The sequence below is a fragment of the Cheilinus undulatus genome, linkage group 8 (genome assembly GCF_018320785.1).
Source record: "Cheilinus undulatus linkage group 8, ASM1832078v1, whole genome shotgun sequence".
In the NCBI taxonomy this organism is placed as follows: domain Eukaryota; kingdom Metazoa; phylum Chordata; class Actinopteri; order Labriformes; family Labridae; genus Cheilinus; species Cheilinus undulatus.
In genome coordinates, this window is record NC_054872.1 from 15,113,178 (window position 1) to 15,141,082 (window position 27,905).

Sequence of the window (27,905 nt, forward strand, 5' to 3'; positions counted from 1 at the left end):
AGCCTGTTTACTGCCACTGTACACCGGCCCACCTGGAATTCTCCCAGTTCTCTAGATTAGCCACTCCGGGCATGCGTTTTTTTATGAAATTTATTTGATAGGGACAATGCAAATTGCATAGTGCAACTTCAGCCTGTTACAAAAAAGCTAAAAGTTACTGATGTTACACATATAGAGATTATAGCTTTCTCTGCTCTTCTGTGTTCTCTAGTTCTGGTAAAACTGCCACTAAAGCTGCATCCATGCTAATCTTTTCACTGGCTGTTGTTTACAGGTTTGAAATACAGCTAAACCCATAGCCACCTTCTTCTCAAATGCTAATTGTAAACGCTTATTTGAACAGTCTTTCTCTGACTGGGAACAATGTTTCAGCTTGACACTTTGTAAGATGAAAGACATGGAATCTGGCCATTCTTTTAGCTATCAAGGTAAACAAAACACGTTTTCCAAAGATTATATACCTAATTTTTCTGACAGTGCATGTTAAAATCACACTTCTGCTCGAACTAAGAGTAAGAGTAAGTAAAAGGGTCAAACACCAACAGTTTATAACAACAGTTTATTTTATTTGGCACAACACAAAAAGTGCTTTATGATAACACTGCCCATGACAAGTTTGGCACAAAAACAACTTAAATTGTTGGTCTCATTCACAAAACCCCAGAATAAAACCTCTCATTATAATTGTATAAAAGTAAACTCTGTTTTTATTTTGTCGTTGCTCATTAAGGCACCTCACAACTTTACAACACATTTTGTGCAAAAGTCTTGGACGATTAGTCTGCTCTGGCTTTGGAGCCTTATGAACACTGGATGCACAAACTATGAAAGAAAGTTGATGCCTAGCAATCATATTGAAATGGTGCACATATTAAAAATAAGTCCTAAATGTCCTGTCTCTACTGTGTAGGGAGTTTACATGTTTATTAGAGGACAATCTACTAAATACAAAGGACATAAATATGCTGGTTCTTTATCTACGTATAAGGTACAAAAACACAGGTTCATCACCTCTCTTAAAATCAATAACTTATCCCTACAAATTGCATTTTTTTGTTGTTATTGCAGACAAAACCCCCAGCTCATAATTTCACATTGTTTGGTCAGATATACAAGTCATTGTCAGAACAGTTGAAAGCACAACAAATACATTTTTCCCATTTTCCTTATAAAAACATGAGCGAAAATAAAGAATCTTTGGTAGCTAAGCAAAAATAGAATAAAATGTCTATATATAAAATGCATTGAAATACAAGGAAACATTAAGTAAACGGCTACAGCAAAGGGCCGACAAGGCAGAGATATCCAGCTTTGACTTAATAAGGAACTGCTTATAAAAAAAGGACACTTTAATATTTAATATCACAAACAGACCATAAATTACTTTCAGAATGCATCAGTCTGTGGATGGCATCCCGATACCTTGATGCAATGCAAAGAGAACCACTGAGGTATTTCATCTTGATTACGTCAAGCATCACACGAGACGACTGGAGCGACATAAAAGTGCATAGAAGTAAAACTCATGTCTGCTCCTGGTCGTCTTTAGCAAACACTGGACGTGTTTCATTCCAAAACACTGTTCCCTTCAGTCAAGTGCCCTTATTCACATTCCTGGTAGCAGGTAGTACTTTTCTTCATTTGATGCATTATTAATTATCATCTCATATTTTGATACAATTCAGGGAAACAGAGGTGCATCCATTTCCTTCATTTAAAACATAAAGAAAGGAAGAGAGCAAGGGCACATGGAAGGCGAAAACCACAAAGTCTTTGGACTGGAACATATCCAATATGTTTACGTGGTGGTTATCATTCATCTTTTTAAAAAAATACACATTAATAGTGTTAAAACTATTTTTCAACATACAACTATTATTCATATTCTTTTTAAAAGGCATTGTCATATGTAAAACATAAAATAGTCACAGCAGCAATGATACATTATCTCTCTTCTGGTCATATGTTCACCTGGTCACCAGATCTGTTGAGAAAACACCAACCAATCAGTGATCAGTTTGAGATTCTTCACTTTGTAAACGTCAGATAGTTCTGCCTTTATGTCATATGGGAGTACCTAGCCACGCTCGTGGGAGTGAATGCATTAAAATGTAGACTTTAAGAGGAATAACTGAGTATTTCTTTGGCTCTTGAACCATCAAACACCTGTCAACATTTACCCTGTTTACACAATGCATCAGCAGGGATTTGTATTGGATTTTGGACATTTGGATACCAAGTGGTGACCCTTGCTTTGTGTGGACGTTATCTTAATGTGTTCTGAAAACAGTTTTATTTCCAATAGTTCAAAATGCATGCTGCAGGGGTCTTTTAATCCAGTTTGGCCCAACCCACCAACTGATATGATCCGCATTATTCCACTAATTAACAAAAAGTATGGCTTCATTTATGTCCATACAGCCTCAGAGTGATGGGAACTGTGGCTCTTATAGAGATCTGGACTTTTTTTTATTGCAGCGGATCTTTAACTCCAAATGAAGAGCTATTTGGGATCTGGAAAAGCTGTTCTTCATTTGGGAGCATTTATTACTTAGAACAGCAACAAAAATGGGGTAAAAAAGAGGAATCCAAAATCATCTTTCAGTTGTTTGTATTGCCAGCAACCTCACAGTACACAACAAGCAAGGACATTAAGCCATGGTAAGAGAGCCATGGAAATGATGTGTTGGCTATGTTAATAGGTGGACCTATATGCTTAAGTGCAGTCACTTGGTAACTGAATGTCCAAAACACATTGTTAATTCCTGATAATGCATTGTCTGAACAACGCCAGTAGTTCCCAAAGTCACTGTTTGTGTAGACTTATATGACCTGCATCAACTAACTAAACTGAAATGTAAGAGTTACAGTGGCATGAGCATGGAAGTGTAGTTCCCATATGACATAAGTGCGACAAAAAAGAGCAGCTCTCTATTTTAAAGCCCTTTGTGCACCCTCTGATATTGTAGCTCTTCCCAAAAGACATTCGAAAACACTGGAAGGGTACGCCATTACAGTTACCAAAGAACAGAATGAAAAATTGAACTTGTAGCATGCAGTCATTTTCCTGCTGTGTTTTTGTGATATGCAGCTAACGTTACCACTTCGCCTTTGGATCTCATTTGCAGATAGTGATAATCCAACAATAAATAAATAGTGATGGTATTGACCTCTTTTAACACCAATTGGACTTATTATCTTTGATGTCCAGTCATGTGGCAGTTTCAGTTTTCATTGACGCAGTGTCCGGTAGGCTTTTGGCTTCCCTTTGGTAGGGGTGATATGTAGATTTCGTCCTAGTAGGAACAATTGTTTGTGACCCAACGATGCTCTGGAGGATACATTTTCTTACTGGTCAAGTTAAACCTAAATGGTTGGTGAAATAAATCCACAGTTTCTTTGGTTCAGTTGTAAATGTTATACTGAAGCCCAGTGAAAACGACATGGGTAAGAGGTAGCTAATATTCAAAAGCCTAGCACTCTTGCTGCTAACTGCAATACATTTAATTTTGCCATTCTGAGTTACCAAAGTAAGCATGCTAGCTCACAGTAGCTGATCTTCGGCTAAAGAAATCTAGGTAAGCTAATTGGTTAGCATGCTGACAATCCAAGATCATGAATGCTTTGGTCATGCAAAGAACAAAAAAAAAGCAGCCACTGTCATTTCTACGTTCATTCAAGCATAACAGAAACTCCATTTTGGTTGAACTCAACCATTTTGCCTCCAGAGCTGCTCTGCATCTTATACATTGGTAAAGCAAAAACATAGTGTGGATTACAACAATGTAAAAAGAAAGTTCAGTGGTGTTGAAGACCATCATCTGTAGGTCATACATCCAGGACCATATCATAATGTGGTTCCTTTTTCCTCTTCCCGCACTTGTTTATGAGCACTGTGTACAACGTCAACAGTATGACCCAGTAACTGGCATAGACGACTGCACCTATGATCAGAACAATCTTCTCTGATTCAGGAAAGGGTTTTTTAGTCTGCAGGATTACTGTGTAGATGATCCCAATGAAGAGGATGGTGAACCAGACTGATATAGGAATCAGACCAATGAAGTTCACCACTATTGTTTTCCTCCCAGAGGTCCCCCATCCAGACTTGTTGATTGTTGCTATTGCGAACATCTTGGCTGGCAACAGGCTGGACATGTACAGTACAGAGTAAAATGACATAAACACCATGACAATGTTCCCTCTAAGGCAGCTGGCAAATGATGACTTGATCAGTGCCACTGCTTGCACAATGAGTAGAAACAAGAGAATATTCCAGAGCCTTCCTTGGTAGAAGAGTTGGATGGCAGTGGCAATAAGGAAAAACGGGAAGAACCCCGTGATCACAGCCTCATAGGTCATCCATAGATGATGTTTGTGGAACCACATGGAGTTGTAAAGCCATTCTCTAAAATATGACTTACTCCATCGAGTCTGTTGATTGAGCCACCGCAGGTATGTGATCGGCGTCTCAGTGAGGCACTTCGATCGTGCAGTGTATTTGGTTGCGTATCCAAGACTTAACACTCTGTTTGTGAGATGGCGGTCGTCCCCAAAACTGCAGTGGGACCCCATGAAAGTCTGATTGTACCAGTCTTCAAGGAACTCATGTAGGAGAGAGTTCCGATACATTCCCAAAGGCCCGCTGATGCATTGAACGCAACCAAAGTAGGACTGGCATGCCCGCTCAATGTTGAAGGCCATCCAATAACGCACACTGCTCAGGAATGAGATCCAAGACTCGTATTTATTCAGGATCTAAGGAGGAAATGATTTCAGAAGAAACAGTTGTGGGTTCAGCATGAAAGACAAATGTAATTAACATGAATGTTTTGTATATTTGGAAAAAGCACAGACTTATAATGCAACTGTCAGAGCAGATTTTCAGACCAAAACAAATAACCCCTTTGGACATACCACCCTAATCTCTCTCTTACCATCTCCCCTTACCTCTATAAAACTATCCTGTCCTGTTTCCCCAGCAAGTGACTTTGAATTAAAGAGTGACAAACAAGTGCTGATAAACATTGGAAAAAGAAACTCTGATCTCAGATTTTCGGATGTTTTCCTTTTTAGGCTAAAGACCATTGAACCTAAACTCCACTGCACACCACGATAGATGTGAACTGATCTAGTCACTTACTACCAGTCTCCACTCTTAAAACTCAAAATCTTGTGTGCCTCTAGCCACCATTCCCACTCTTTTCCTTATCAGTTTGATTGTGATATGTTTTACTGAACACATTGCCTCAACACTTGTGTTACTGCGACAAATCAACAGCTATGGTGGTGTTTGTTGTGCTTCCTCCTGTGGTTACCTTGCTCCTAGATGGCTATTGTGTCTCCCTGCATGAGCCAACAGGATTTCTGAATGTTAAATATTTATGATCTAACATCAGAGTGGCTTTGATTTAACCTGACACGCCAGAAAGACTGTTTCACATATCCATTGCATGGATATATTTGACTTTCATCTTGGAAACCTCCCATTCAAAGCATTTGGGAAGGGCAGGACTTCACAATTACAGATGATAGACATGGAATCTGCTTTGCAAGGTTAGCTCTGATTGCCACTTTTAAAATCACTCTTAACAGACCTTACATGACAGGAAAAGGTAATGTTAAGAACCATTTTGATTTGCTGACTTTGGACGAAAGAGGAAATCAGGCCTAAAAGGGTTATAATTATCTTGCAAATGTTAGCCCTGCCAAAAGGGAGTAACTCATGCAGAAAAAATGAACATGTTTGAACCTCTATACACGGAGCTGAGAACAATCAAACAAGAGGGAGTTTGATTTCACTCTTTTTATTGTAAGTCACTCCTCCTCACTGTATACACAAAGGGGTTTAATTAATTTTCACAATCCTAATATTTGAAAAGTTGCATATTAAGCCTTTAAGTACTACACTTGGTATTTAAACTTACCTGTACATCTCCTCCAACACCTCCAACCATTGGGTCTTCCTCCAGAACCTTCACCATCTCGACTGATGATGCTGGGTCCAACATGGTGTCAGAATCACAGACCTGAGTTAAACCACATAATAAATAGATCATTAGTTACTGTCATGTTTAAAAAGCCTAGCAGGCCAATCCAATTAAAGCAGATGCATGATTTGTAATGTTAGGCTCCATCTGCAAAATGGACATGACTTAAGGAGAGCGCATAGCTCCTTTAGCTTTTCTCTAACTCTACTAGCCTTACAGTTCACATCTGATGCTCTTCTTACTTCTCTCCCTTTTCTTCTATAAATGGTCATCTTCCCAAATGTTGTCAGGTGAAGAAACCAGACCCAAAGCCCAATCCTTGTTAACAGACCACATCTGTTTCCCTCAGATGATAGTATAAAGGCATGAAACACTGTCCCTCCTTTCCCTTCATGTTAGAAGGTATTGGCACAAATACTAAAAGTGTTGTAACTTCTTTTCAAATGTCTGTAAAACAGTAGGTTTCTGGCAGGCTGGAGGCTGCTGCAGGTGTTCAGGCTGCATCATATCAAAGAGTTATAAAGCCAAGATCTCACACTTTGAATTGCAGTCTTGTGAAATAGTTCATTAGCACCGACTATAAAATGGATACGCCTTCATTTACATATGCCCAACATGTCTATTTACACCATGAATGCTGAGAAGTGAATGTAACAGAACAAACATAACGTCATGATGTGTTTTTCATCTAATAATCTGTTTGGCAGAGGATTCAACTCTGAACTTCTCTCTATATAGACTGTTTTTTGTGCAGAATCTGTGGGTGGTGAACTTACTTTGGCACAGGAAATTTTCTGTATTTTTATTGCAATACAAATAGTTTAGCCCATAGGCATCTTGCTGCAATACAATCCATAAACCCATCAGTAGTTATTAGATTAGTTTGGCTCAATGGCTTTGAACAACTATTTGTGCACAGGTGCAGCTGCAATCTACTTTTAAATATCACCTTTTAATACCAGCCCCAGTCTGTTGTCTTAAGCTGCTAGGTGGATGGTACAGAAAAGCAATGTAAAGAAAGTCCAGGCTGGAAGTTCATCATTTCAAGCTGCTAGTTGAACTGAAAGCCCTTAAAAGGTGATGGATTACAATGGCACAGATGCCACAATAATACATCATTTAGTAGATGTGTTGTATCCAAAGTAATATACTGAGACACAGACTTGTGTCCATGCCTTTAAGGACCTTGCCTGAAGGTCCACACTGGATTCTGGATATGTCAAGGCTGGGTTCCAAACCTCCAATCTCTTGTACCAAAGTCATCAATGATAACCACTGAGCAATCCATCATTATAAGAGAATTGGCAATGGCTCCCCAAATTGTCTTTAACCCAACTGGCAGAACTCCTAAAGCACTGACAAGTTTCTGGGGCTTCTATTGAAGTCACTCCTATCATGACTTTTTTTAAATGTACATTGGTACTCATAAGAGTCACGACAATGGAGATGGAAATTGGAGATAAATAAATAAAAATAATCCGACAATAGCTGATGTGTTTCAAGATGGCATTATGAGTCCAGTCTTCATCTAGTCTTTAAATGGACTCAGACACATGCAAAACTGCTCAAACTTAATTATCAGCTGATGTGAAATGCTTATGACGTAGGGAATTCTGGGGAAGGGTAACAAACTAGTCTTGCAAAAAAAAAAACAAAAAAAAAACCAATTGATCTTCATGCAGCTCATCTTCATGCATTCACTAAAATAATTAAAATGTTGGAAGAAGGATAGGGGTCTGGCTGCTAGCTGTACATCTCTGATGGCCCCTCTCAGAGGCCATTCAAGTGAGACATTGTCTCTGTTGGAAATTTTCAAAATAAAATGGGATGAAACTTTTTTAGGTTGAAGGTAAAGAGTTGAGATGACAAGTAGGATAGCCAAAGTTAGAAGTTTAAAACCAGACCTGCAAAACTTACAGGAAAAAAAGCTTGTTCTCAATGAAAACATTCTAACACAGAAAAAGTAGCTTATGTAGCTCTGTTAGCTGTGCAAGCTACATAGATTAAGTGGCTATGTAGCTCAGGTAGCTAAAGCTAAGCTACCTAAGCTACATAGCTACATTATCTATGTAACTATGTTAGCTTTAGCTATGTTTGCTACATTGGCTTACCTATTAATGTTAATTACATATCAAGAGTAGCTATGTTAGCTTTAGCTAACCAAGCTAAAGGGAGCCACCACCGATGTAGCTACTTCTAAAACTGGTCTATACATAATTTAATCCCAGGTTACATCTCTGACCTTTTTATCTGTTTCATTTATAAAATGTTTGGTCTGTAATGTTTACAGTTATTTCATAAATGTAACTGCCAGACTTTGTGTATAAATCAAGTTGAATTAAAATAAAATTTGAAATACGATATACCAGCAAATTATAACGCTTCTGTTTCTGACAGTTTTAGATGAACAGCCTGTGAGAGTGGCTGTCAGAGATGCACGGTCTGCAGCCATACTGTCTTGGGGAGAGGTGGAGTTAAAGTTGCTACTCAGCACAGAAAAGCAGATCTCAGGTGATATTGCACTCTGTTGCTTCTCCAACCTTTAAATTATGGTTATTTTTTTGACAATTTTAATTTAAAGTTACAGTGTAACTTTCTGGAACATGATTTAGCCACAGGTGGAAAAAAATTGTGACTAATTTGCACTTAAATATTGTAAAATTGACTCAAAAAAAATTAAAGAGGGCATATATTAGTTTTTTGAACTGTTCATACAGTCCCCGGTGTCTAAAAAAAACTATTAGTGGTGTGTTTTGGTCTAAAATTCACATGGATCAAGCACTTGAGGAGGTTATATACCAGCTATGAACAGCCTTTCTCAGAACAACCTGTTTTGATGCCTCTCTCTTCTGTGAGCTGTACTGACAGACAGAGGTATGTGCCAGCTAATTTAACTTTTTGGGGGTCAGTAGATACTCCAGATACAGAAATATACAGAAATACAGAAAAGTGGGGGCTATAATGATTATGTCACTTTTAAAAGTGAATACAATGACACAGTAGAGTCCTTAGATAATGCTGTTTGCTCTGTTACGCTAACATTAGTGGCTATTGGCTATCGGTCCTTCCAGAGAAAGTTAGGCCATTGTGGTTATACCTTTAAGCGTACTGAATTGGTTTATCACTCATGACTTTAACATCTGAATAAAAGTACATGCTGTGCCTGTCATTAATAAAAAATTGAATCGTGCCCTTTACGCTCTGCTTTATGACCACACTGTCATTCTCCACAGCAGCACATATTCCTCAGCATTTACTGCCTGCAGGATAAAAACAGGCTTCCTGATACTTCATCAGTCTGTGTGTTGCCAGGCTTGGCACTGAGCTGTTCATATTTTAAGTAACACCACTACACAATGTTAGAAGGTACAAGCCAGCCAAACAGCCATAAGAGCTGGCTTTCCAAAGATGTAATTTAAGTGTCATTTACATTCACTCAGATTATTACTCTAAGTGATTTCCACTGACAGCAGTATTTCATGCAACAAAATACCGCCTCAATTCCCACAGAAATGTACATCGTATTCAGGTGTCAAGCTATTCATTCAAAGCATGCATCAGGAATCCCCTTTTTTTTTTTTTTTTTTTTTTTTTTACACGTTTTTCGGCCCCCTGCTCTGAGTGGGACTCGTGCTTATGATGTAACAGTGGTGTCTGTGAAACAGATCTGTTATTACACTTAGACATGAGCTACGGCCGGCCCTCTTCACGCTACACTTCACAACACAATACACACAACCACAGTCCATCTAAGAGCAACACAAAAGACTCTTTGTGGACCCTATATTTGGATTGGCACAGCCCCCCCTCTCCAGCCGTCTCTTCCTTCATCTCTCTATCCTTCCCTCCATCTCAGCTCACACTTATGTCACTTGTCCTTAATTTACCTGGTGTCCAGTCCACATTGTCCCCAATTCTTTCTTGCCACTTTTGCATTCCTAATGCCCATCATTTCCTCCTTTCCCATCCTTTTATTCCTCTTGTTTAAACCCCTCCTATGCCTTGTTTCACAGACTCACCTGCACATAGTCTACGCTCCTTCCCAGTGCTTTGAAGGCCGTGTACATGACCTCCCTCTTGCCACCCCACTTCTGCATGATGCAAACACACTTATTGTTCAGCACCAGCTTGGAGACTTGCTGAAGGCTCTCGGCGTAGCTCTCGTCCGTCTCCTCAGGCCCTTTGAAGTGATAGTTACTCCGCCACACGTACGTGGCCGATTTGTCCCATCCCATGATCTCTTTAAAAATATCCATCATGTACAAGTCATCATCTGAGTTCCCATCGATCACCATGATCACTTTTATCCCTGGGTACGTCAGCCTCCTCACTGACACCAGGCATTTCCTCAAGTAGTTTGGGTCTTCTTGATATGCAGCGATGCACAATGCTAAAGATTTGTTGAGTTTGATGGGCGTCTCCAAAGACCGCCGCATGTTTCGATGTTCTAAGAGCGCAAAGAGGCTCTGTATGATGAGATGGACAACCAAGATGGCGCCATATAGGCCAAAGGAGAGGTGATTGCGGGCTGTGGTGAAGAACTGGTAGCCCATGATGTAGGCCGTGGAGATTCCCACCAGCAGGGACACGCCGAACATGGTGGTCCCAAATATCCGCAGGTAGGTTAGGATTCTCTGGCACTTCATCTAGGGAAGGAATGCGGAGGAAAGAGAAACATTAAGCTTATTTAAGAAAGTCTTAGTCAATTAGTTTCAAGTCAAATGTTTAGACATAGTTATTGAAAATTTAAACACTTAATATGCTATTTTTCCTTACTCTTAAATAGCAATATTACACCCAGTTCAAGCAAATTTGCACAAAATGTATGTCAAAAACACAAAGTATCATTATTAGTTGATAACCAAAGCCTATACTTTTGATCTAAAGCAGTGGTTCTCAATTGCTTTCATCAGGACACACCACCATCTTCTTAAAGACAAACTGCAACCCACATTTTTCCAATTTTTCCATCACAACCAAAGCTTTCAGTGAAGAAAGCATTAGTTTGGACTTGTGATGGAACAAAAGATGTGGTTTGAACAAGGACATTGTGACATAGTCCTCAAAATAAAAGCACATCTCTACTTTTAGCTATGCATTTTTTTTTTTTACCAGGCATGCATCTGCAACCCACCGAGAATGTCTTCATGACCAATTTTTACATCCTGACCCACCAAGTGAGAACCAAGGATCTAAAGCCTGTGTTAAATAACAATGGTGACGTTGAGTAATGAAATCCTTGTCTGCAACTTGGGTGTCCAAAAAATGTCCCAGGGGCATCTGGGGCCGATGGTTCAATTTTGATTTGTCTGCAGCAACTCCTAAAAATAAAAGGAAATATGGCCTGTTTTTGAATATAAAGCTTGTGCCTCACTGTACAAAGATTTTGGGGGCTTTTGTTCTTGATTTGATAGGGAAGCTGAAGAGAGACAGGAAATATGGGGAGACAGCATGGGGGGAAGACATGCTCCTAACAGAGTCAGGATCAGGATCTGAGGACTGTAGCCTCTTTATATGGGCACCTGCTTAACCAACTAAGCTAACTGACACCCATATACTTCTTAGTTTTGATACTGGGTAGTGCCGCTGTCTTAACGCTGTCAGCCAACATTTTGATAAGCAGAATTCTTTCCTTTCTTTTGCTCAATACTTAATTTAGATGACAATGCTGCTAAACATATTGACAACCAAAACAATATCTTGATCCAAAACATCTCATCGATTAAAGACAAAGGTATGTGGCAATGAAAATCAGAATAATCACATTCATTTACTATCATTGCTCCGTCTCAAGGTTCAATTAAGAAAGCATTTCATGCCTACCATCTTTAAGTGCCAACACTCTTAAGAATGCTACTGTTTTGTCTCTGGATATGAAGATGACCATTAGCATCTCCCCTCTTTGCTGCACAGAGCACCAGTCTCATTCTGATAAGGGGTTGATCCACTGGTATCTAAGACCAGAGCCCCCCTGAAATCTGATCGGCCACCTCAAAATCCTCAACAGTTATTGGCCTTATCTCAATTATTAGACTGCTTCGTCAGTGGTGTGTAGATGAGTATGGACGTGATTGAAAGGAATTAGTTAATACTGATTGCCAATTCTCCATAGCAAACTCTGCATCAGTGTGTGGATATGGAGTGAAAGGGTGTGAATGGGTAGGTGTGACCTGCATTGTAAAAGTCCCTGTAGTAGCCAGATGACTTGTAAAGCACTATACAAGCTCAAGTCCATTTACTATTTACCATTAATAACAAACAGCATGATAATCACACGTCTTGAAGATTTTTCCAAAAACATTAAAATGAGCATGCAGTGCTTTTGATAATGAAAATAACCTTTATGTTTAAATGTATGCAGTAGTTAGCACAGAATTTAACCAATTGTATGCAGCAAAAATGGATACAATAGCATCAATTTGATTGGATGAATGTTCTGTCTGTCACATCTTTACAGGCCAATCAGAGCAACAAAATGTGATGTCGTCGCCGATACAGAGGTATACTGCTAACGAGGAATAGAGAACAGCTTAGCGAGCATGGAGAACTGCGTAACATGACACAACCTTTTTTGTCTTTGAAAAGAAAACCTAATGCTGTTCTTTGCTCTTCTTGTAACGAAGAAATTTCAAGTTCTGATTAAACTGGTGCTTTAGCAGCATCCACGCTAAGCCTTTCTGCAATAACAGCACCGGCCTCTTGTCGCTGGTTGCTTATCACATGACTATTGCGTCTGAAAGCACTGCCCCTCGACACTGATTGGTCCCAAACAGATTGGCCCAAACTGTTCAGACGGGAGCTTTGCAAGATGGATTCGTCAGTGAGAAACATGGAAACGAACGAATCTGTCTGCTTTGCAAGGTTACTGAAAGGTGCCTTTTCACAGCTTTTCAGCATGCTCCACTATGGCACAAACAACCCTCTTTTATTACTATATACACAGGTATAGCAAGCAGTAAAGTTTCTCCCCCTTCCCCCAGTTCCTTCCTTCTACCCCCCTCCAAATCCCTGTCTAAATGTCAGACAGTTGTGAGTGGCCGATTGTTCCAGCTCCCCTGTAGTGTGGGTGGGTGCACACTACAAGATTTGACCTAATTAACCAACATGGTGGCTACCCATGCCAAACATCCAAACTCCAAGTGCTCTCTAAATGCCTGAGCGAAGCTATTTTGGCACTTTGATCTCTCTTGTATTGTAAATAAGGCCTTTGGAAACCTTTTTTGAGAAGCATTTTTATGAAGAACCCTGATCCAGACTATCAAAAGGGATTTCAAAATATATTTTCATGAGGGAAAAGTTAATAACATTAGCTGTTTTTGTGTCTAAAATCAGAGCAATTGTCTTCTAAGAACTTGAGTCTCGTTGCACCAAATCTCCAAGTCAGAGCTGAGTTTCCAGCCCTCGTTTTGCTGCTACCACCATCTGTTTGGCAGACCAGCAGAGACCCACTCAGCGCGGCTCAGTGCAGCGCGGACCACCCTGTGATGTCATCTGTTTATATCTCCGTGGGAAGAAGAACACAAGAGCTTTTTAGATTTTCTAATGCTGCACGTGTGCTTCTTCCCCTTTGTGACTCCATGTAGAAAGCATGACAAGAAAATCATTACAACAGATGCAAAGATGAGAAGATGCAGCAAACAGAGGAATGATATGACAATGCTTTGCTTTAGACACTAGAAAGAAATCTTTCTTTGCAAAATGGTGCATGTCAGCCCTCGCTCTCTTTTAGCGTCAATTTCTGTCTCTCTACAGCTTTTCTATCCAAATCCAGTTAAAAAAGGACTACAAAAAGAAACTTGAACAAGAACTACCACCTGGCATTTATAGGCCTCTATGAGGTGTATATTTGCCAGACAGTAAAAGTTCAATGGAGGGTCCTTGCAGTAGTTATATTTGAAGAGATCTTATTTCTTTAAGGCTGGCCACACACTAGACATTTTCAAATCTTAAATGGTGTTAAAAACCTGAGAGACACCAAACATAAGGACATTTTCATGTAATTTTTCATCTTATGACCTTTTAGATGCACATACTCCAACTCAGCCAGACCGTGAGACCACACACCTGTTCTGCTGTCTGTAGTAACAATCTCACAGTGAAGACTGACCTCACACGAGATCTTACAGAAAAACAAATACGGAGAACAATGGAATTCCTTGGGTGATTCTGCTCTTTGGTTGTTGTGGCTTTTCCATTGAAAACAGTCCTAGGCCTAGAATTTGAGGTTTGGGGAGGCTCCCATGTGGAAGGGAGGCCTACAATGTGGTTTAAAGTCGTGAGTGGCCTGCTTAAATGTTTTTTTTTTTTTTTTTTAACCTTTATCTAACCAGATTTGTCCCATTGAGATCTAAAGATCTATTTTCAAGGGAGACCTGACAAAAATGGTTTGGCCACACCTGTTAAGATTGAATTCAGTTGTTTTGATCAGACCAGTTGCCACAGGTGTATAAAATCAAGAACCTAGCCATGAAGTCTCCATTTGCACTGTGGGGGATGCCACCTTTGCAATAAATGTTTAGTGAAATTTCATCCCTGCTTGATATTCCACAGTCAACTGTAAGTGATATTATGAGAAAGTGGAAAAGTTTAGGAACAATAGCAACTCAGCCATGAAACAAAAGATTATGTAAAATAACAGAGTAGGGTCAATGACTGCTGAGGTGCATGTTGCGTATTACAAACACACTGGTGGAAACATGTTCTGTGCAGAGATGAATCACGTTTCTCTGTTTGGCAGTCAGATGGTTGAGTCTGGCATTGGCAGACGCCAGGAGAACTTTACCCGCCTGACTGCGTTGTGTCAACTGTGAGGTTTGGTGGAGGAGGGATAATGGTATGGGGGTGTTTGTCAGGTTCTGGGCTAGGTTCCTTATCTTTAGTGAGGGCCAAGCTTAATACTTAAGCAAACCAAGACATTTTGGACATTGCTATGCTTCCAACTTTGTGGAAACAGTTCAGGAAAGGCCCTTTTCTATTCCAACATGACTGTGCCCAGGTGAACAAAGCAAGGACTGTAAAGACATGGTTGGATGAGTTTAGTGTGGAAGAACTTGACCGGCCAGCATAGAGTCCTGACCTAAACCCCATCGAGCACCTTTGAGATGGACAGAAATGTAGATTGCGATCAAGGTTATCTCGTCCAACATCAGTGCCTGACTTCATAAATGCTCTACAGAGTAAATGGGCACAAATTCCAACAGAAAAACTCCAAAATCTTCTCTTCAAAGAAGAGTGGAGGTTGTTATAGCTGCAAAAGAGGGGCCAACTCCATATTAAAGTACATTTATTTGAATACAATGTTAATGCGGTCCAAAGAATTTATGTACAAAGTTTGTAGAAAATCCAAGAAAGCGTTCTTAACATGTAAACCAGTACAACTGAACCTTTGACCTTTCAGCTCTGCAATCTAACAAATTCATCCATGATTCAGAGTGCAAGGTTTAGAAAGACTCTTGGAACATTCTTGGGATATTGTGTACACAAGCATATGGATGGATGGATGGATGGATGGATGGATGGATGGAAGGAAAGACAATCTGAAACAACATTATTAGACCTGGCTACCGCAGATTGAGAAGCAAAAAACAAGGACTAATAGGTCAAATAATAGCCCAAATTGTCTAGGCTGCTCCCTTGTGGCATAAAATCCTGAAATTTTCCTCTGCTATTTACGTATTTAGACTGAAATTTTTCAAAGGCTTGGAGAAACTCAAATCATCAAATACAATTTGAATGTTGCTCTGCATATCAGTTCAGTGTTCATGTAAACTAGGGCAAGAGAAAAGGTCAACAATAGTGGAACCAAAGCCCAGTGGAGTTTGTCATTTGGCAAGACTTCTTCACACCACACCTAAACACACAGAAGACAGATGGAGGGAGGGAATACAGACGGAGAGACAAAGTGGAAATAAAGTTTGGAGGAGAGCAGAGTCAGAAGAAAGACATTAGGTAAAATTGAGCAGAAAAGAGACCAGATGGATATTTAGAAGGATGGTTAGAGGGAAACAATGAGAGGGAGGCTAAGGGAGGAACCCTGGCTCAGAAGTAATGTCTTGTTAATTCAGTCTTTGGATGAGAAGGCCACAGCCAGTGTAGCAGGCCTCCTCTGGCACGTGGCAAAGCTCTTAACGTCAGCTGCTCATTTACAAGACCCCTGACTCGCACATACTATACACCCACGTACACACAAACACAGGCATAAAAGCTTATTAAACAAGAGAGAGAGGCGTGTGTCTGTAAAAATACACATTTTTAATTGTGTGTGCTGAGAGAGCGTTTCACCTTAGACCTCCTTTTAGTTTGTGCATAAATGTGTGTGAGTGCAAGCGTGTGTAATGCTTCACAACTACATATGGGGGTGCAGAATAAACTCCTTCACCCTGTCTAACAGTGTTAACTCTGAGTGAACTCAGCGCTCAGGAGAAGCATGTTTCTTCATTAAGGTACCATCAAAATGAAGGGACTTAATGCTTTTTGAATGTCTGGTGTTAAAGGAATGATAAAAACAATCCCTGAAATTAGGACAGGAAGGCTTTGCAAATCTTCCGATGTAACTGCATGACCTGGGCATGACAGAGCTAATTCAGACAGACACGTTAACACCTACCGGGAATTTGCAGTTTCCACTTCACCAAGCCTGCACATCTCCGAGCTGCAGGAGGGAATCAAAGGATTTGGAGGAAACCACAGCACACACATGGAGAAAATACAAACTCTTCACCGCTTTCTGTTTGTTTATGATACACCCTTTCCTGACATGAAACGCTAGCTTGGGTTAAAAGTTTGTGGTTGAAACACAAAATCAAACTGTGAAATTGAATCCAGGTCACAAACAGTCAGCTCAGTGAATTCATGTGAGTGAGAGCAGCGTTGCCAGCTGTTGGGGTGCTTTGCTCATCATCGTGTCTCACACTCCCTCATGGGTGTGTGGGATCTACTGCAGAGGTCAAGGCTAACAATTAGCTCAGACTGCAGGAAGATTAAGTGCAGGCTAAAAGTCACTTATGATGCTCGTCCAGAGTCGGCCCCTGAGATTCGGCCTCTAATCAGAGGATTATCTGTGACACTGAAGGTGTCGTTGACTCATGTGGACGTTGTCACCTTAGAATAGTGTGAATATGTGTCCATGCCTGTCGATATAATACGTGAGTCGGTGAAGGAGTCATTAATACATGTGGATGACATTATCCAAGATCTCTGTTTGTTTTTGTATCTTAGCACATGTAAGTGAGAGAACTCCTTCAATATCACTAATAAGGCTCTGAGAAGTGTGTGTGCTGACCTTAAGTTGGTTGCACCCTGGATCTGACGTCATTAATATTCTCTGGAGTAAAAACTCCCTCTGACTCTGTCTCAGAGATAACACAGCAATTAGGTCAAAACTTACAGAGCTGTAGATGGCAGATTACTAGATAGCAGTGTAAATACATGAGTCTCTCCTGCTAGATGTCATAGCGACACTTGTCCAGTTTCAGAGGCAGTTGAATGGTCATGTAAGACTTAACTGCTTTAAGCTCCCAAGATCTGAAAACATTTTTAGTTTCTCCTATTTATTAGTGATTGGTAGGACCTGATTAGTTTAAAACCTCAGCCTCGTCTTTGAACAGGAATTAGTTTTTAGCAAAAAATTATGTCCACAAATCTCTTAAAGGTCCTGCTCCTGCAGATAAAACAGTACTGGATAGGTTTTTGAGCATTTGTTTTGTTTCTGTGTCGGCCAGTTGGTCAGTTGTTGGGAGTGAGAAATAATATCAGCCTTTGAAAGGTATGGTGGGGTTATTTTTCTTGTTTTGATGATGGGTTACAAGGACTTGTTGAGGCCAATCATGAACAAAATGTCTACTAAAATCCATACAAATTCCCCAAATTTCAGTGAAAATTTACAAATTTGTCTGTATTTTTAGAAGATTTGTTTTTGTGCTTTCAGTGCCTTTAATGATAGAGGAGGACAGTGGATATAGGCTGGATTCGGACCCATGCCGTCTGCGTACATGGGGCGCGCTTTTAACTACAAGGCCATCTGCACCCCAAAACGTATTTTTAAGCATCACAACAAAAAAAAAAAAAGTATCAAATTTTTTGAAAATATTTCACAAATGATTTAGGTAAACTTTATCAGAAAGCCTAAACATTAAAAAAAATTTCCCAACAGTTCCATGATTTCAAGCAATTTCCCCCAAATCTAAAAGCAACTTCCTCCAAAATGTCCCCATCAGGAAGGAAGGAGGATTGACAGAACCACAGTCTTGCTCTGGAAGTCCTTGCATATTACCAGGAGGATGGGAAAATAATCTGGTGAAGAAATAACAAAGTCCACACCTTCTGGGTGGAGAAAGGGGCTGATGTGGTGGGGTGAGGGTACCATCCGGTTGGGTAGAAGGGTTGCAATGAGCAATGGTCCTACTGTGTTTGTTACAAAGACACGAAAACCACCAGCAGTCTCTGGGCGTATCACCAGAGGTGAAAAGACCCGGACAAAAGAGATGCTGTTAGGCTTGACCTTGGCTGCTGAGCGACACATGTGTTAACATGTTTAACTTTTGGGAAAATACTCTGTGAACTGATGAGGCAAAAGTTGAGTATTCTGGAAGGTGTGCAGCCTGTTACATCTGGTATAAAACTAATGGCATATCATAAAAGGGCATCATACAACAGTCAAACATTGTAGTGGTAATGTGATGCTCTGGGGCTGCTTTGCTGCTTCAGAACCTGGATGACTTGTCATAATTGATGGAACCATGAATTCTATAACCTGACATGCCAGATGGATTTATTTCACATATCCATCTGGGAAAGCTTCAACAGGAAATGTTTGAGAAAAGGCAGAGGCTTTGAAAAAAACTCAGAGTATGATTGGGTGAACGTTCTGTCTGTCACATCTCTACGGGCCAATCAGAGCAACAAAACATGTGATATAGCCGCTATCAAGTAGCGCAGCTGCTTAGGAATAACGTGAAACATGGCGACTATAGACATGCAAGTACTCGACTTTTGTCCGTTTTGAAAAGAAAACAACTCACTGCTGTTCTTTGTTCTTCTTTTAACAAAGAAATGTCAAGCTCTGATAAAACTGGCGCTTTAGCAGCATCCACGCTAATCTCTTCCGTGGCTGAACTGAAACAATTCTGCAACGAGGAGTGGGACAAAATTTCTCCACAGTGATGTGAAAGACTCAGTGCCAGTCATTGGAAAGGCCTGCCTGCAGTAGTAGCTGCCAAGGGTGACACAACCAGTTATTATGTTTACACAGGGTTAGGTAGGTTTGGATGGCCTTTTTCCCTTAAAAGAAATCATCGTTTAAAAACTGCATCCTGTATTTACTCGGTTTATCTTTGTCTAACATCAAAATTTGTTTGTCGATCTAAAATATTTAAGTGTGAAACATGTGCAAAAAAAAAAGAAATCAGGAAAGGGCAAATATTTTTTCACAGCACTGTATGAGGCTTTTTGATGCATAGACAAGTAAAGGAAATATCTCTGAACCATTCTAGTTCTTATGTATAATGGTACTTCAGTGATTTATTACAGACAGGAGAATCGCCACATGCTTATGCAGGTTACGCAACAAGGGAAAGATGCCAGATATACAGTATATGTGACTTGTCTGGGAAAATTTGAATACCATTAAGTCTCTGCTGCAGAAAGCTGGCCATGTGTTCATCTGTGTGTTTGGCCAAAATCTTGTGTGTGTAAATACACGTAGGAGAAGTTTCATGAGTGTTGGTGTGTTTGTGCTGCAGAGAGGAAGAGATGGTTTGACTGAAGTCTCAGGAGAGCAGTGGAATCCCTGTCAGCAGGGTCCCAGCTCCAAGGTCTGTGATGGGATGTAAAATATAACAAGGCTCGCCAGACCATGTGTCTGTGTCTGTACAGTGAGACGTATGTGTGTAAGAATTAGTGTGAGTGTCATGACTGTATGCTCAGTACAGGCAGTGTAAATCTGACAAAGAGCCAAAAAAGACAGCTTTGCTGCTCTGTGTGGAGCTGAGATAACATAAAACTTACATCTTTATGTTATCGTGACTCAGCAGTCAGGGGCTCTAAGTGTTACACTGAAAAATCTGCGCAGATGAGCGCTGTACACAAATCAAACTCAACGCTGAGGGGAGCAAGCTTAAATCTGTGACTCCAGAGCTTTAATTTAATAACCCCAACGAGTGTTTATGACATTTTAGTTATCTATATGAATCAACAATAGAAACAGACTAATTTAGTTATTAATGACATGTATGTGTTGCTTAAAGCCCCTCAAGAGGATCCAGACATTCAGCACAAACTTTAAGTTATCTTTACAGCTGTATTAGAAATCCAGACCTGCTGAGGTCATCCTGAAATCTTAAAGGCATGATGCTCCGCCTGCAGAAATTGCAGACATTAAAGAATGATAAACTGCATAGTCTGGAAAAAGAACAAGCGATGCACATGTAAAGTGTGCATGCACTAGCTTAAATGTGTGTGAGTGCATAAGATAAGCTGGGCAGGGCTGAGAGGCCAGGATGCATTTTAAAGGCATTACAAGTTTGGGATGGCCCTCATGACGGCTGTAGCCGAGTGCAGGAAAGGCTCACGTGTCGCAGATGATGATGAGGCAGAGGAGAGGGAGCGGCTGGGAAAGACTTGAGAGTTGTCTGCTGACTCAGGCGGAGACACTCGACGGGCTCAAAGATTGGCTGTGACTTTGAGGAGCTGCTCTGATATACAGACTACTGTGTGCAGAAATAAATGCTTCTTTCAATGCTGATAGGAAGACGTGATTGCTCTTAAAAATAATGTTAACATGATATTTATGGAAATGAAATTATTCATATTACATTCATATGTAGATCAAATGACAGTCATGTAGCAAGTAACTGTAAGAAACTACTTGTTTGTCTCTGGCAAAGCCACATGTGGAATCAGGGTCTTATCTCTTTTCCGATTCTGACCTCATCTTGAACATTTTCTTTTTTACTGCACACTGCATGATTGAAATTTAAGATACTTGCTTTAGGATTCTTGCCATTTTATATGTTTAGATATTTGCCCGTAAACCCTAACTTGACTTGATCTTTCTTTTTAAGTTCCTTATAGCAGAAGATTCACTCTTTATAGCCTGTTACTTCTTATTCTACTTTTTAGATACTCTTTCATTACTTCATGTGTGGATGTCACACGCCCAGCTGCAACCAGCTGACTTCCAGCTGATTTAGACACTGTCTCCCAGCTCTTACAGCTTATTGCATTTTATTCCCTAACAAGACGGACAATTTTCAACATGCATTGATGTAAATGCATCTATCTGTTTTGAGTTTTCCAGTTGAATGCTCCAGGAAACTCAAATGACGCTGCTTGGCTAACTGAGGGGGTATCTTTGGAGCAGAGCCTTCATCAGCAAGCAAAACTTGATTTCTGCAATGCATGGTAAAATCTATGACAGGAGTGACTTATATTTAGTGTCTTTGCACCAAAACACCAAATGATACCCCTGGTATATGTAAACATATATGGCAGTAAGTTGGATGTGATTCCTCAGTGCTTAAATAGTAATCCCTTTTTTTTCCTGCTGAAAAAGGCTGTATAACATGTCTCCTTTAATCGCTAATTGCTAGTGAAACTGTGAACAAGCCTGTTGATCTTGGTCTTTGATCATTTGGTAGTAGTGATGGGATTGAACAAATCTTTATAAAAAAATTACATTGCAGACAAATTATTATCAATTTCTCTCTTTGATTACCAGCTACAAACTCCACACATTTTTAAATGGATGTTTGCTGCAAGAACAAATTTCTTTGAATAAAACTGAGCCATTAAAAGCCCTGAACCCTCTAAATTCAATACTTCTGTAAAAAAGGAAGCGACAGCCTGCCCATTCACTTATCGAAAACGGTCCATAGTATAGATGGCAGTCAGAACTGAGAATCTGAGGCACTCTGATGTACTCCAATGAGTTTTCATCAGGACATCATGTCCTGATGAAGACTAGTTGGAGTCGAAACGCGTAGATATCCCTGTTTAAAGAAGGATTTTTATAACATCAGAGTGCCTCGGATTCTCAGTTCTAACTGCCATCTACACTGTGGACTGTTTTTGATAAGTTAACGGGCAGGTCATCGCTCCCTTTTTAACATCATATCTTTGTCCTCTTATCCTGAAGAGCACCTGATCCTGGTGACATAGTTTTGCACACTTTTGACCCCATGCAGCACCATTTTTCTACATTTAATACTTCTGTGTTTAGTCTATGCAATAGCTATGCCAACACTGTTATGAGTTCTGCATATTTATGCGCCATGCTGCAATGTGTTACCAGTCACAACTAGGCAGTTCTATTTTTATGATAATCCCTGATTCTACTCACATTTAAACTGCAGTTTCTGCAAAGAAGAATAGGGAGGTGACATCAGAGCAGATTGACTTTACTCAGCTTAATCAGCTGAGCCGGGGGATGGGAGCATTTTATCTCACACTTCACACAGTGTGCATACAGACATTACTCAGACTGGCAGACACCAGTGCTACCTTGCAGGCCAATCACAAGGCGTAAGGGCATTGTTGTTTGGTACTGTAGTACCACTGTAGAGGTGCATGTCAGCTACTTGGTTGACCTCTCGGTTCAGGTCTATGCAGACCTATGTTTCGGGGTTGATTCAAAATAGAAATAGAAATAAGGTGAGGTGGAGTGTCACGGGAGTTTTCAAAGGCGCCGCCAGGAAGTCACTGACCCCTCTCACTCCTCCTCTTCCTCCCATAAACCCCCCTTATGTGGTCACATTGTGCTCTTGTTGTGGGCGCTTCATCATTATAAGAACCAGAGCTAAACAGTAACACCACCCACTGCGCTACACCGCACTGCTCCTTACATGATTGGAATCAGGTGGATGGAGCCACAACTGACAGAGGTAGAGAGTTGACTTTTACACTCACCATCCCCACCTCCTTCCTCCACTGTCTCCTTATTTCCTCACCCTCTGGAAGCCATTAAGATCAGGTGTGATAAAGGCTCTAACTGGCAGAGGAACAAAGGTTACAACATCCTCGGGGACTGTTCTGTATTAGTCGACATCAGCTCCTTTGATGAGCATCCTCTGATTCACTGCTGCTGTGTCATTTTAGCTTTATTTGATTTAAAAGTGAAGTTTGAAGATGAGACTGCGGTTCATTAGTTTATACTGTGGTAACTCTATTTTCTAAATCTGAACCCAAATATGCTGTTTTTGGCATCCCTTTTTTTTTCTTATCTTTGACTCATCCCAAGCTCCCAAGCTTGGTGAATGAGCAGATGGATGTGCAACCCTACTACAGAGAAGGAGATAAAAAGAGATGTATAAAGCTAAAAAGGCAAAATAAAAGAGTTATGGGGCATTACAGGACAACAGGAAGAAACAAGAGGAAGCTTGTTGGACGGACATGAATAAGTGGGAGATGGAGATTGATGGCAGACACCACAACAAGGAGGCAGAAAGAGACTGGAGGTGGTGGAGCTGGCTCTGCTCACTGCCAGCTGAAGAGCTGGACTTGTGCCTGTGTGGCAGGCTGCAAGAATTTTAGCCAAGTTACAGACATGTCTCAGTCAAGAATGCCTCCTTCTGAAGCATGGATTGCTTGGTTTTTGTTCTCATCCGCAATGAGAGTGTGCCAAAAGATTGTCTTTCCTTTCTTTTGCTTTTAAAAACTGTGAAATCAAGAGAAAAATAAAGTGGAACCGTGTTCGACTCTGTCGTCCATTTATCTGACACTTTCCCTTATCTGACCTGCAGCTTTTATCAGCAGTGCTCCAAAATTACTCGTCTTACTTCCTGTGAAGTAGAAAATCTATTTTTGCACTCTGAAGAGATAACCCTAGAGATATGTAGCCTAACAGGATGAATGACCACATTTTTAGAGCTACTGGAGTGAAGTGAGTGATCTAGATTCACTATTTCTGACCTTTTATCACAAAAAGAGGAATGTGCAGAAGCAAAGTGTTTCTTCTGTGCAGCTACTCAAAGTTTCTTTATGCAGCTCCTGGGTTGCTTTATAGTGCATCATAACTCCTATGCATTAGCATTGGCATTGGGCCTCCCTGTGAGACCCAGTGACTCGGTATGAGGTAGTGGGAATCCAACTCAGACCCTCACTGACATCCAAATTCTCACTTTTACTGGCCTGCTGTAATGCTGCCTCACTGCTACTTCACCTACAGAGAGAACCTGGAAAAACAGTGTTATTAATGCAGACTAGATGAGGTAGGTGGTGGGGTTATAGCGTTGTGTGTTTGGGAGGAGTGCACATGCACTCTCTCCTCCTTACTTCAGTAGTTATACCATGCCAGCCCACAGGCCCTATAGACCAGAGGACCCCTGCTGTGAGCAGTAATGGCACGTGGGACTTGTTGTGAGCTCTAATGGAGACCAGCTATGGAATGCCTTCCTCTGCTGAGTAGTAAACTGCTCTCTGAGAGGAGGAACATCCTGTAGCAGTGATGAGTATGACTGTGTCAGCCATTGAAGAGTGCCAAGATAAGTGACTTCTCTTCCTTCGTGGACTCCCCACATTGCTGTATAATGAATCAAATCTTTGTTTTAGTGTTTACTCTTCCGCTAACAGGCACCAGAGAGGGACTGCTCTCTTCACTGAAGAGTGAACCCCACGCTCAGCAGAGGAATCCCTCGAGGGCTGAGATTAAGGACAGTATGTTGGTGTTAGGCACTCACAGAAGGTGTGCAGATGCACAGATTTTCATAAAGAACGTGTGCCCTGAACTATCATCTTAAAAAACTACACATGCATTTCATATTAAGCTACAGCAAAAGCATCCTCATAGGTGAAATAACAGCAATTATTTCTAAACAGCACAATTTTGGTTGCTTCCTGCAGCTCAAACTTTGCAGCTGTTTCTGTGCCAAGAAAAAGATGTGATAGATAAATCATAATGTGTCCACAGTATGTCAGAGAAGCTGTTGGGAAAGACACAAAGTGTAAGTCCTGACATGATAGTTGGTGATCTCTTTGATATATTAACACTGACAGCTCTCTAAATGCTCCATCCTTCCTCACAGGTGGATTTGTCCAGTCTACACCGCCTGAGCATTAAATTAAAACTCCTCATGAGTAGATAAGCCAGGACAGTAGGAAGTAGATTTTATGTGTAGGATAGAAATTGTCCTATACATCATTTATAAGATGACAGGAATGCTGAGACGTCCTACACCTGGCGTGGGTTTTTACAGTGGTAAATCTGCACAGTGAGACACCGGGTAGGAGGATAGAGGAAGAGATTATGCCAAAAGAGAGTGACAGATGTTCATTTGCATTCACTTACAATGTGTGAAGTGGGCATGTAGAAGTTTTTACGCCAACAGCAGCAGGATATTTGCCAACATTTTATCCTGAGGCCTCTTTGTTTGGATGGCATCTGCGTTATTAGCCTGCTGTCATGTTAAAATGTACCTATACATTTCTTATCTTTAACAAGAGCAATCTAAAGCTTGTTAAACACTTAAACACAAAATAACAAACACAATCATCCAATCTGAGAGGGTAATTGTCAGATATTATGAGATTTTTTGACAAGAACAGTGAAAGATTCTCAGCGCAAAGCAGTTTTTCCGCATCTGGCATCAAATTACGCGCTCCCACCACGAGGCACCCAGAACGTGTTCAATCTCACCCTTCCTATTGGTCAACAAGCAGACCCTAAGGATGACGTAAAGCACGTGACGTCATCGACAGAGTTTATTCTCAGGGTATACCATGTGTAGTTTTTATAAGATGAGGGGGAAAATCTGGGCGGACATTTTTTGGCACAGGTGGCGCTGCTGGCAGAGAGAAGTGCAGATGTTCTTGCCACTTAGGACAGCTCAGAGGTCTGCTTAAATAATGACATATTAAATAAAGCATATCTAACAACAGCATGCATGAATTCGTTCCATTTTGAAACCGTAAAGAGATGCTTTTCTTGTTTTACGCACGAGCCTATAACACCCATAATAAAAAAAGGAGGAGAAGACTAGTCACAGCTGGTTTACTTCCAAGTTAAAGCATTCCTCTATTTAATGAGTTTTGTGTTGGAAGTGTAGTTATTATTTGTAACCATGAAACAAACATGTTTGAGTTAAATTTTTATGCAGCGAAATGTCCAAACTATACATTTTACGCAGTTCATTAATTCCCAAACAATCTCTGTTATTGACTGACAGGCATCTGCCACATTATCACTGCGTGTCAGCTGCCTGCAGGGTCACCAAATGATCACTGCATGCTCGCTTACCTTGACGCAGCTGTCGTCCTCTCGTTCGTCCTTGGGGAAGGATGCGGTCAGCTCCGGCGGCTCTGGCACCGCTCCACAGGGACAAAAAGTCTCGACAAAGTTTCAAAAGACACTTCGGTGGCAAAGACACGCATGAATCCGCTGCAATTGATCCTCGCTAATGAGAGAAAACTAAAACATGCACGTCCCTCAGTTTGCTCAGCTGGGTGCTTGTCTTCTTTAAATGTTAACAGTCTGTCTGCAGTCGATTAATACGCGCTGCATGCATCTCAGGTAAACAAACATCATGTCAGTCAACTTTGGCATCATTCATATAAAAAAGTATAAATAAAAAATAGATTATGCAGAAAAGATAAATATTTCTCTCCATCAACTTCTGACAGTTTCATTCATTTTTTAAAAGTTTCTGAAAGTTAGAAAAAAAGCCATGAACTTTGGCAGCCTCAATCAGATTGACACAAAAAGAGCAAAAAGAAAATCCAGAAATATCTCTGACAATCAAATATGTGTCAGATGACTGGTAATTTTACGCATGTAGGTAAGTTTTTCTAAAGTTTCCCCAAGCATCCAGGTTACGCAGAGCGCAGAGAAGTGGCCAAAAGTGTCTGTGCCGCTGCTGTCTAATGCCTTCCAGACGGCTGTGTATGTGTATGTGTGGAGCCTCCTTTATGGGTGCAGCGGCTCCCAAACTCCTTTTACCGGGCTACAACAGATTGGCGTGTTGTTTTAATAAGAGGGGGTGGATAGGGGGGTGCGAGGAGGAGCGAAGGGGAGAGAGAGAGTCACCCATCCAAACTCATTCAAACTCCTGAGGTAGCGACATGTAGAGAGAGAGGGACCCTCACTGGTTGTCCATGCCCCCATTCAAACCCGACAGCAGCAGGAATTTTGTTTCTGTGAGGAAGTTTAACCCACAAGTTTCTGCTTTAATTACCTCTAACAGTGCGAAAATGGCACAACTCAAAGTTTGGCTCTGAGATTTACACTTAATGACTTTAAACTACTTGCCACTGAAAAATGTACAAATAAATCAAAGAATAAGAAGAAAGAAATTATCCAGGGACCAGATCCAAAGAGAGATAACAGCTGGAATTCAAACAGTCAGCCGTATAATAAGTGCATATCCAGAGCGCACGTGTAGGCTGCAGTTTGGATGTTATGGAATTTCAGTCATTTCATTGATTCAGTAGAGTGCAGTTCCCAACTTTGACCAGCAGGTAGTGCTGTGTAATACTGAACAGAGAGAGAGAGTCGCCTGAAGCCTACAGTAGCTCTAGTGGAAGGCAGTCTAAAGGGAATATCCAACCAAAATCTGGACTCATGTTACCCCCCTACCACCATGAGACAAAAATGTTTTTCATCATTATGAGGAACTCTTCTGAAATACCTGGAAAAGTCTAGAATTGGGAAACATTTGACGCTAGGCAGCGGAAACCACAACCACATTTTATTTTTTATTTATCGGGACAATCTGGAGAGAATAAATGTTCGTTTATTTGCAACAAAATGTCTCAGATTTAATTTAATGGTATGTTAAAAGGCCATACAAGGCAAAGAAAGCTCATATAAAGCAGCATTTACACTTAGAGAGTTAAAACAGAACATCCACATGATATTTAACAGTGATTACATGATGATCTATTACACTTTAATTATAAAGTCTTTAGATAACTTTGAGTCCACACTGG

General features: G+C 40.6%; 1 protein-coding gene across 1 annotated transcript; it reads right to left on the minus strand.

The window, feature by feature from the left end:
- Window positions 1-610: 610 nt before the first annotated feature.
- Window positions 611-26,693, minus strand: has2 (hyaluronan synthase 2). The gene is made up of 4 exons (XM_041793801.1): window positions 26,218-26,693; window positions 10,010-10,636; window positions 5,928-6,029; window positions 611-4,758 (listed from the first exon to the last, which is right to left on the minus strand). The coding sequence occupies exons 2-4, from the start codon at window positions 10,634-10,636 to the stop codon at window positions 3,829-3,831; spliced, it is 1,659 nt and encodes a 552-aa protein (XP_041649735.1). The 5' UTR covers window positions 26,218-26,693; the 3' UTR covers window positions 611-3,828.
- Window positions 26,694-27,905: the final 1,212 nt, after the last annotated feature.

Bases quoted from the DNA above. Each gene is read 5' to 3' on its own strand.
- has2 (XM_041793801.1), bottom strand. From the start codon at position 10,636: ATGAAGTGCCAGAGAATCCTAACCTACCTGCGGATATTTGGGACCACC. The intron at 6,030-10,009 runs GTGAGTCTGTGA...GGTTTAACTCAG, and splicing joins GGAGCGTAGACTATGTGCAG to GTCTGTGATTCTGACACCAT. The intron at 4,759-5,927 runs GTAAGTTTAAAT...TTTCCTCCTTAG, and splicing joins GTGTTGGAGGAGATGTACAG to ATCCTGAATAAATACGAGTC.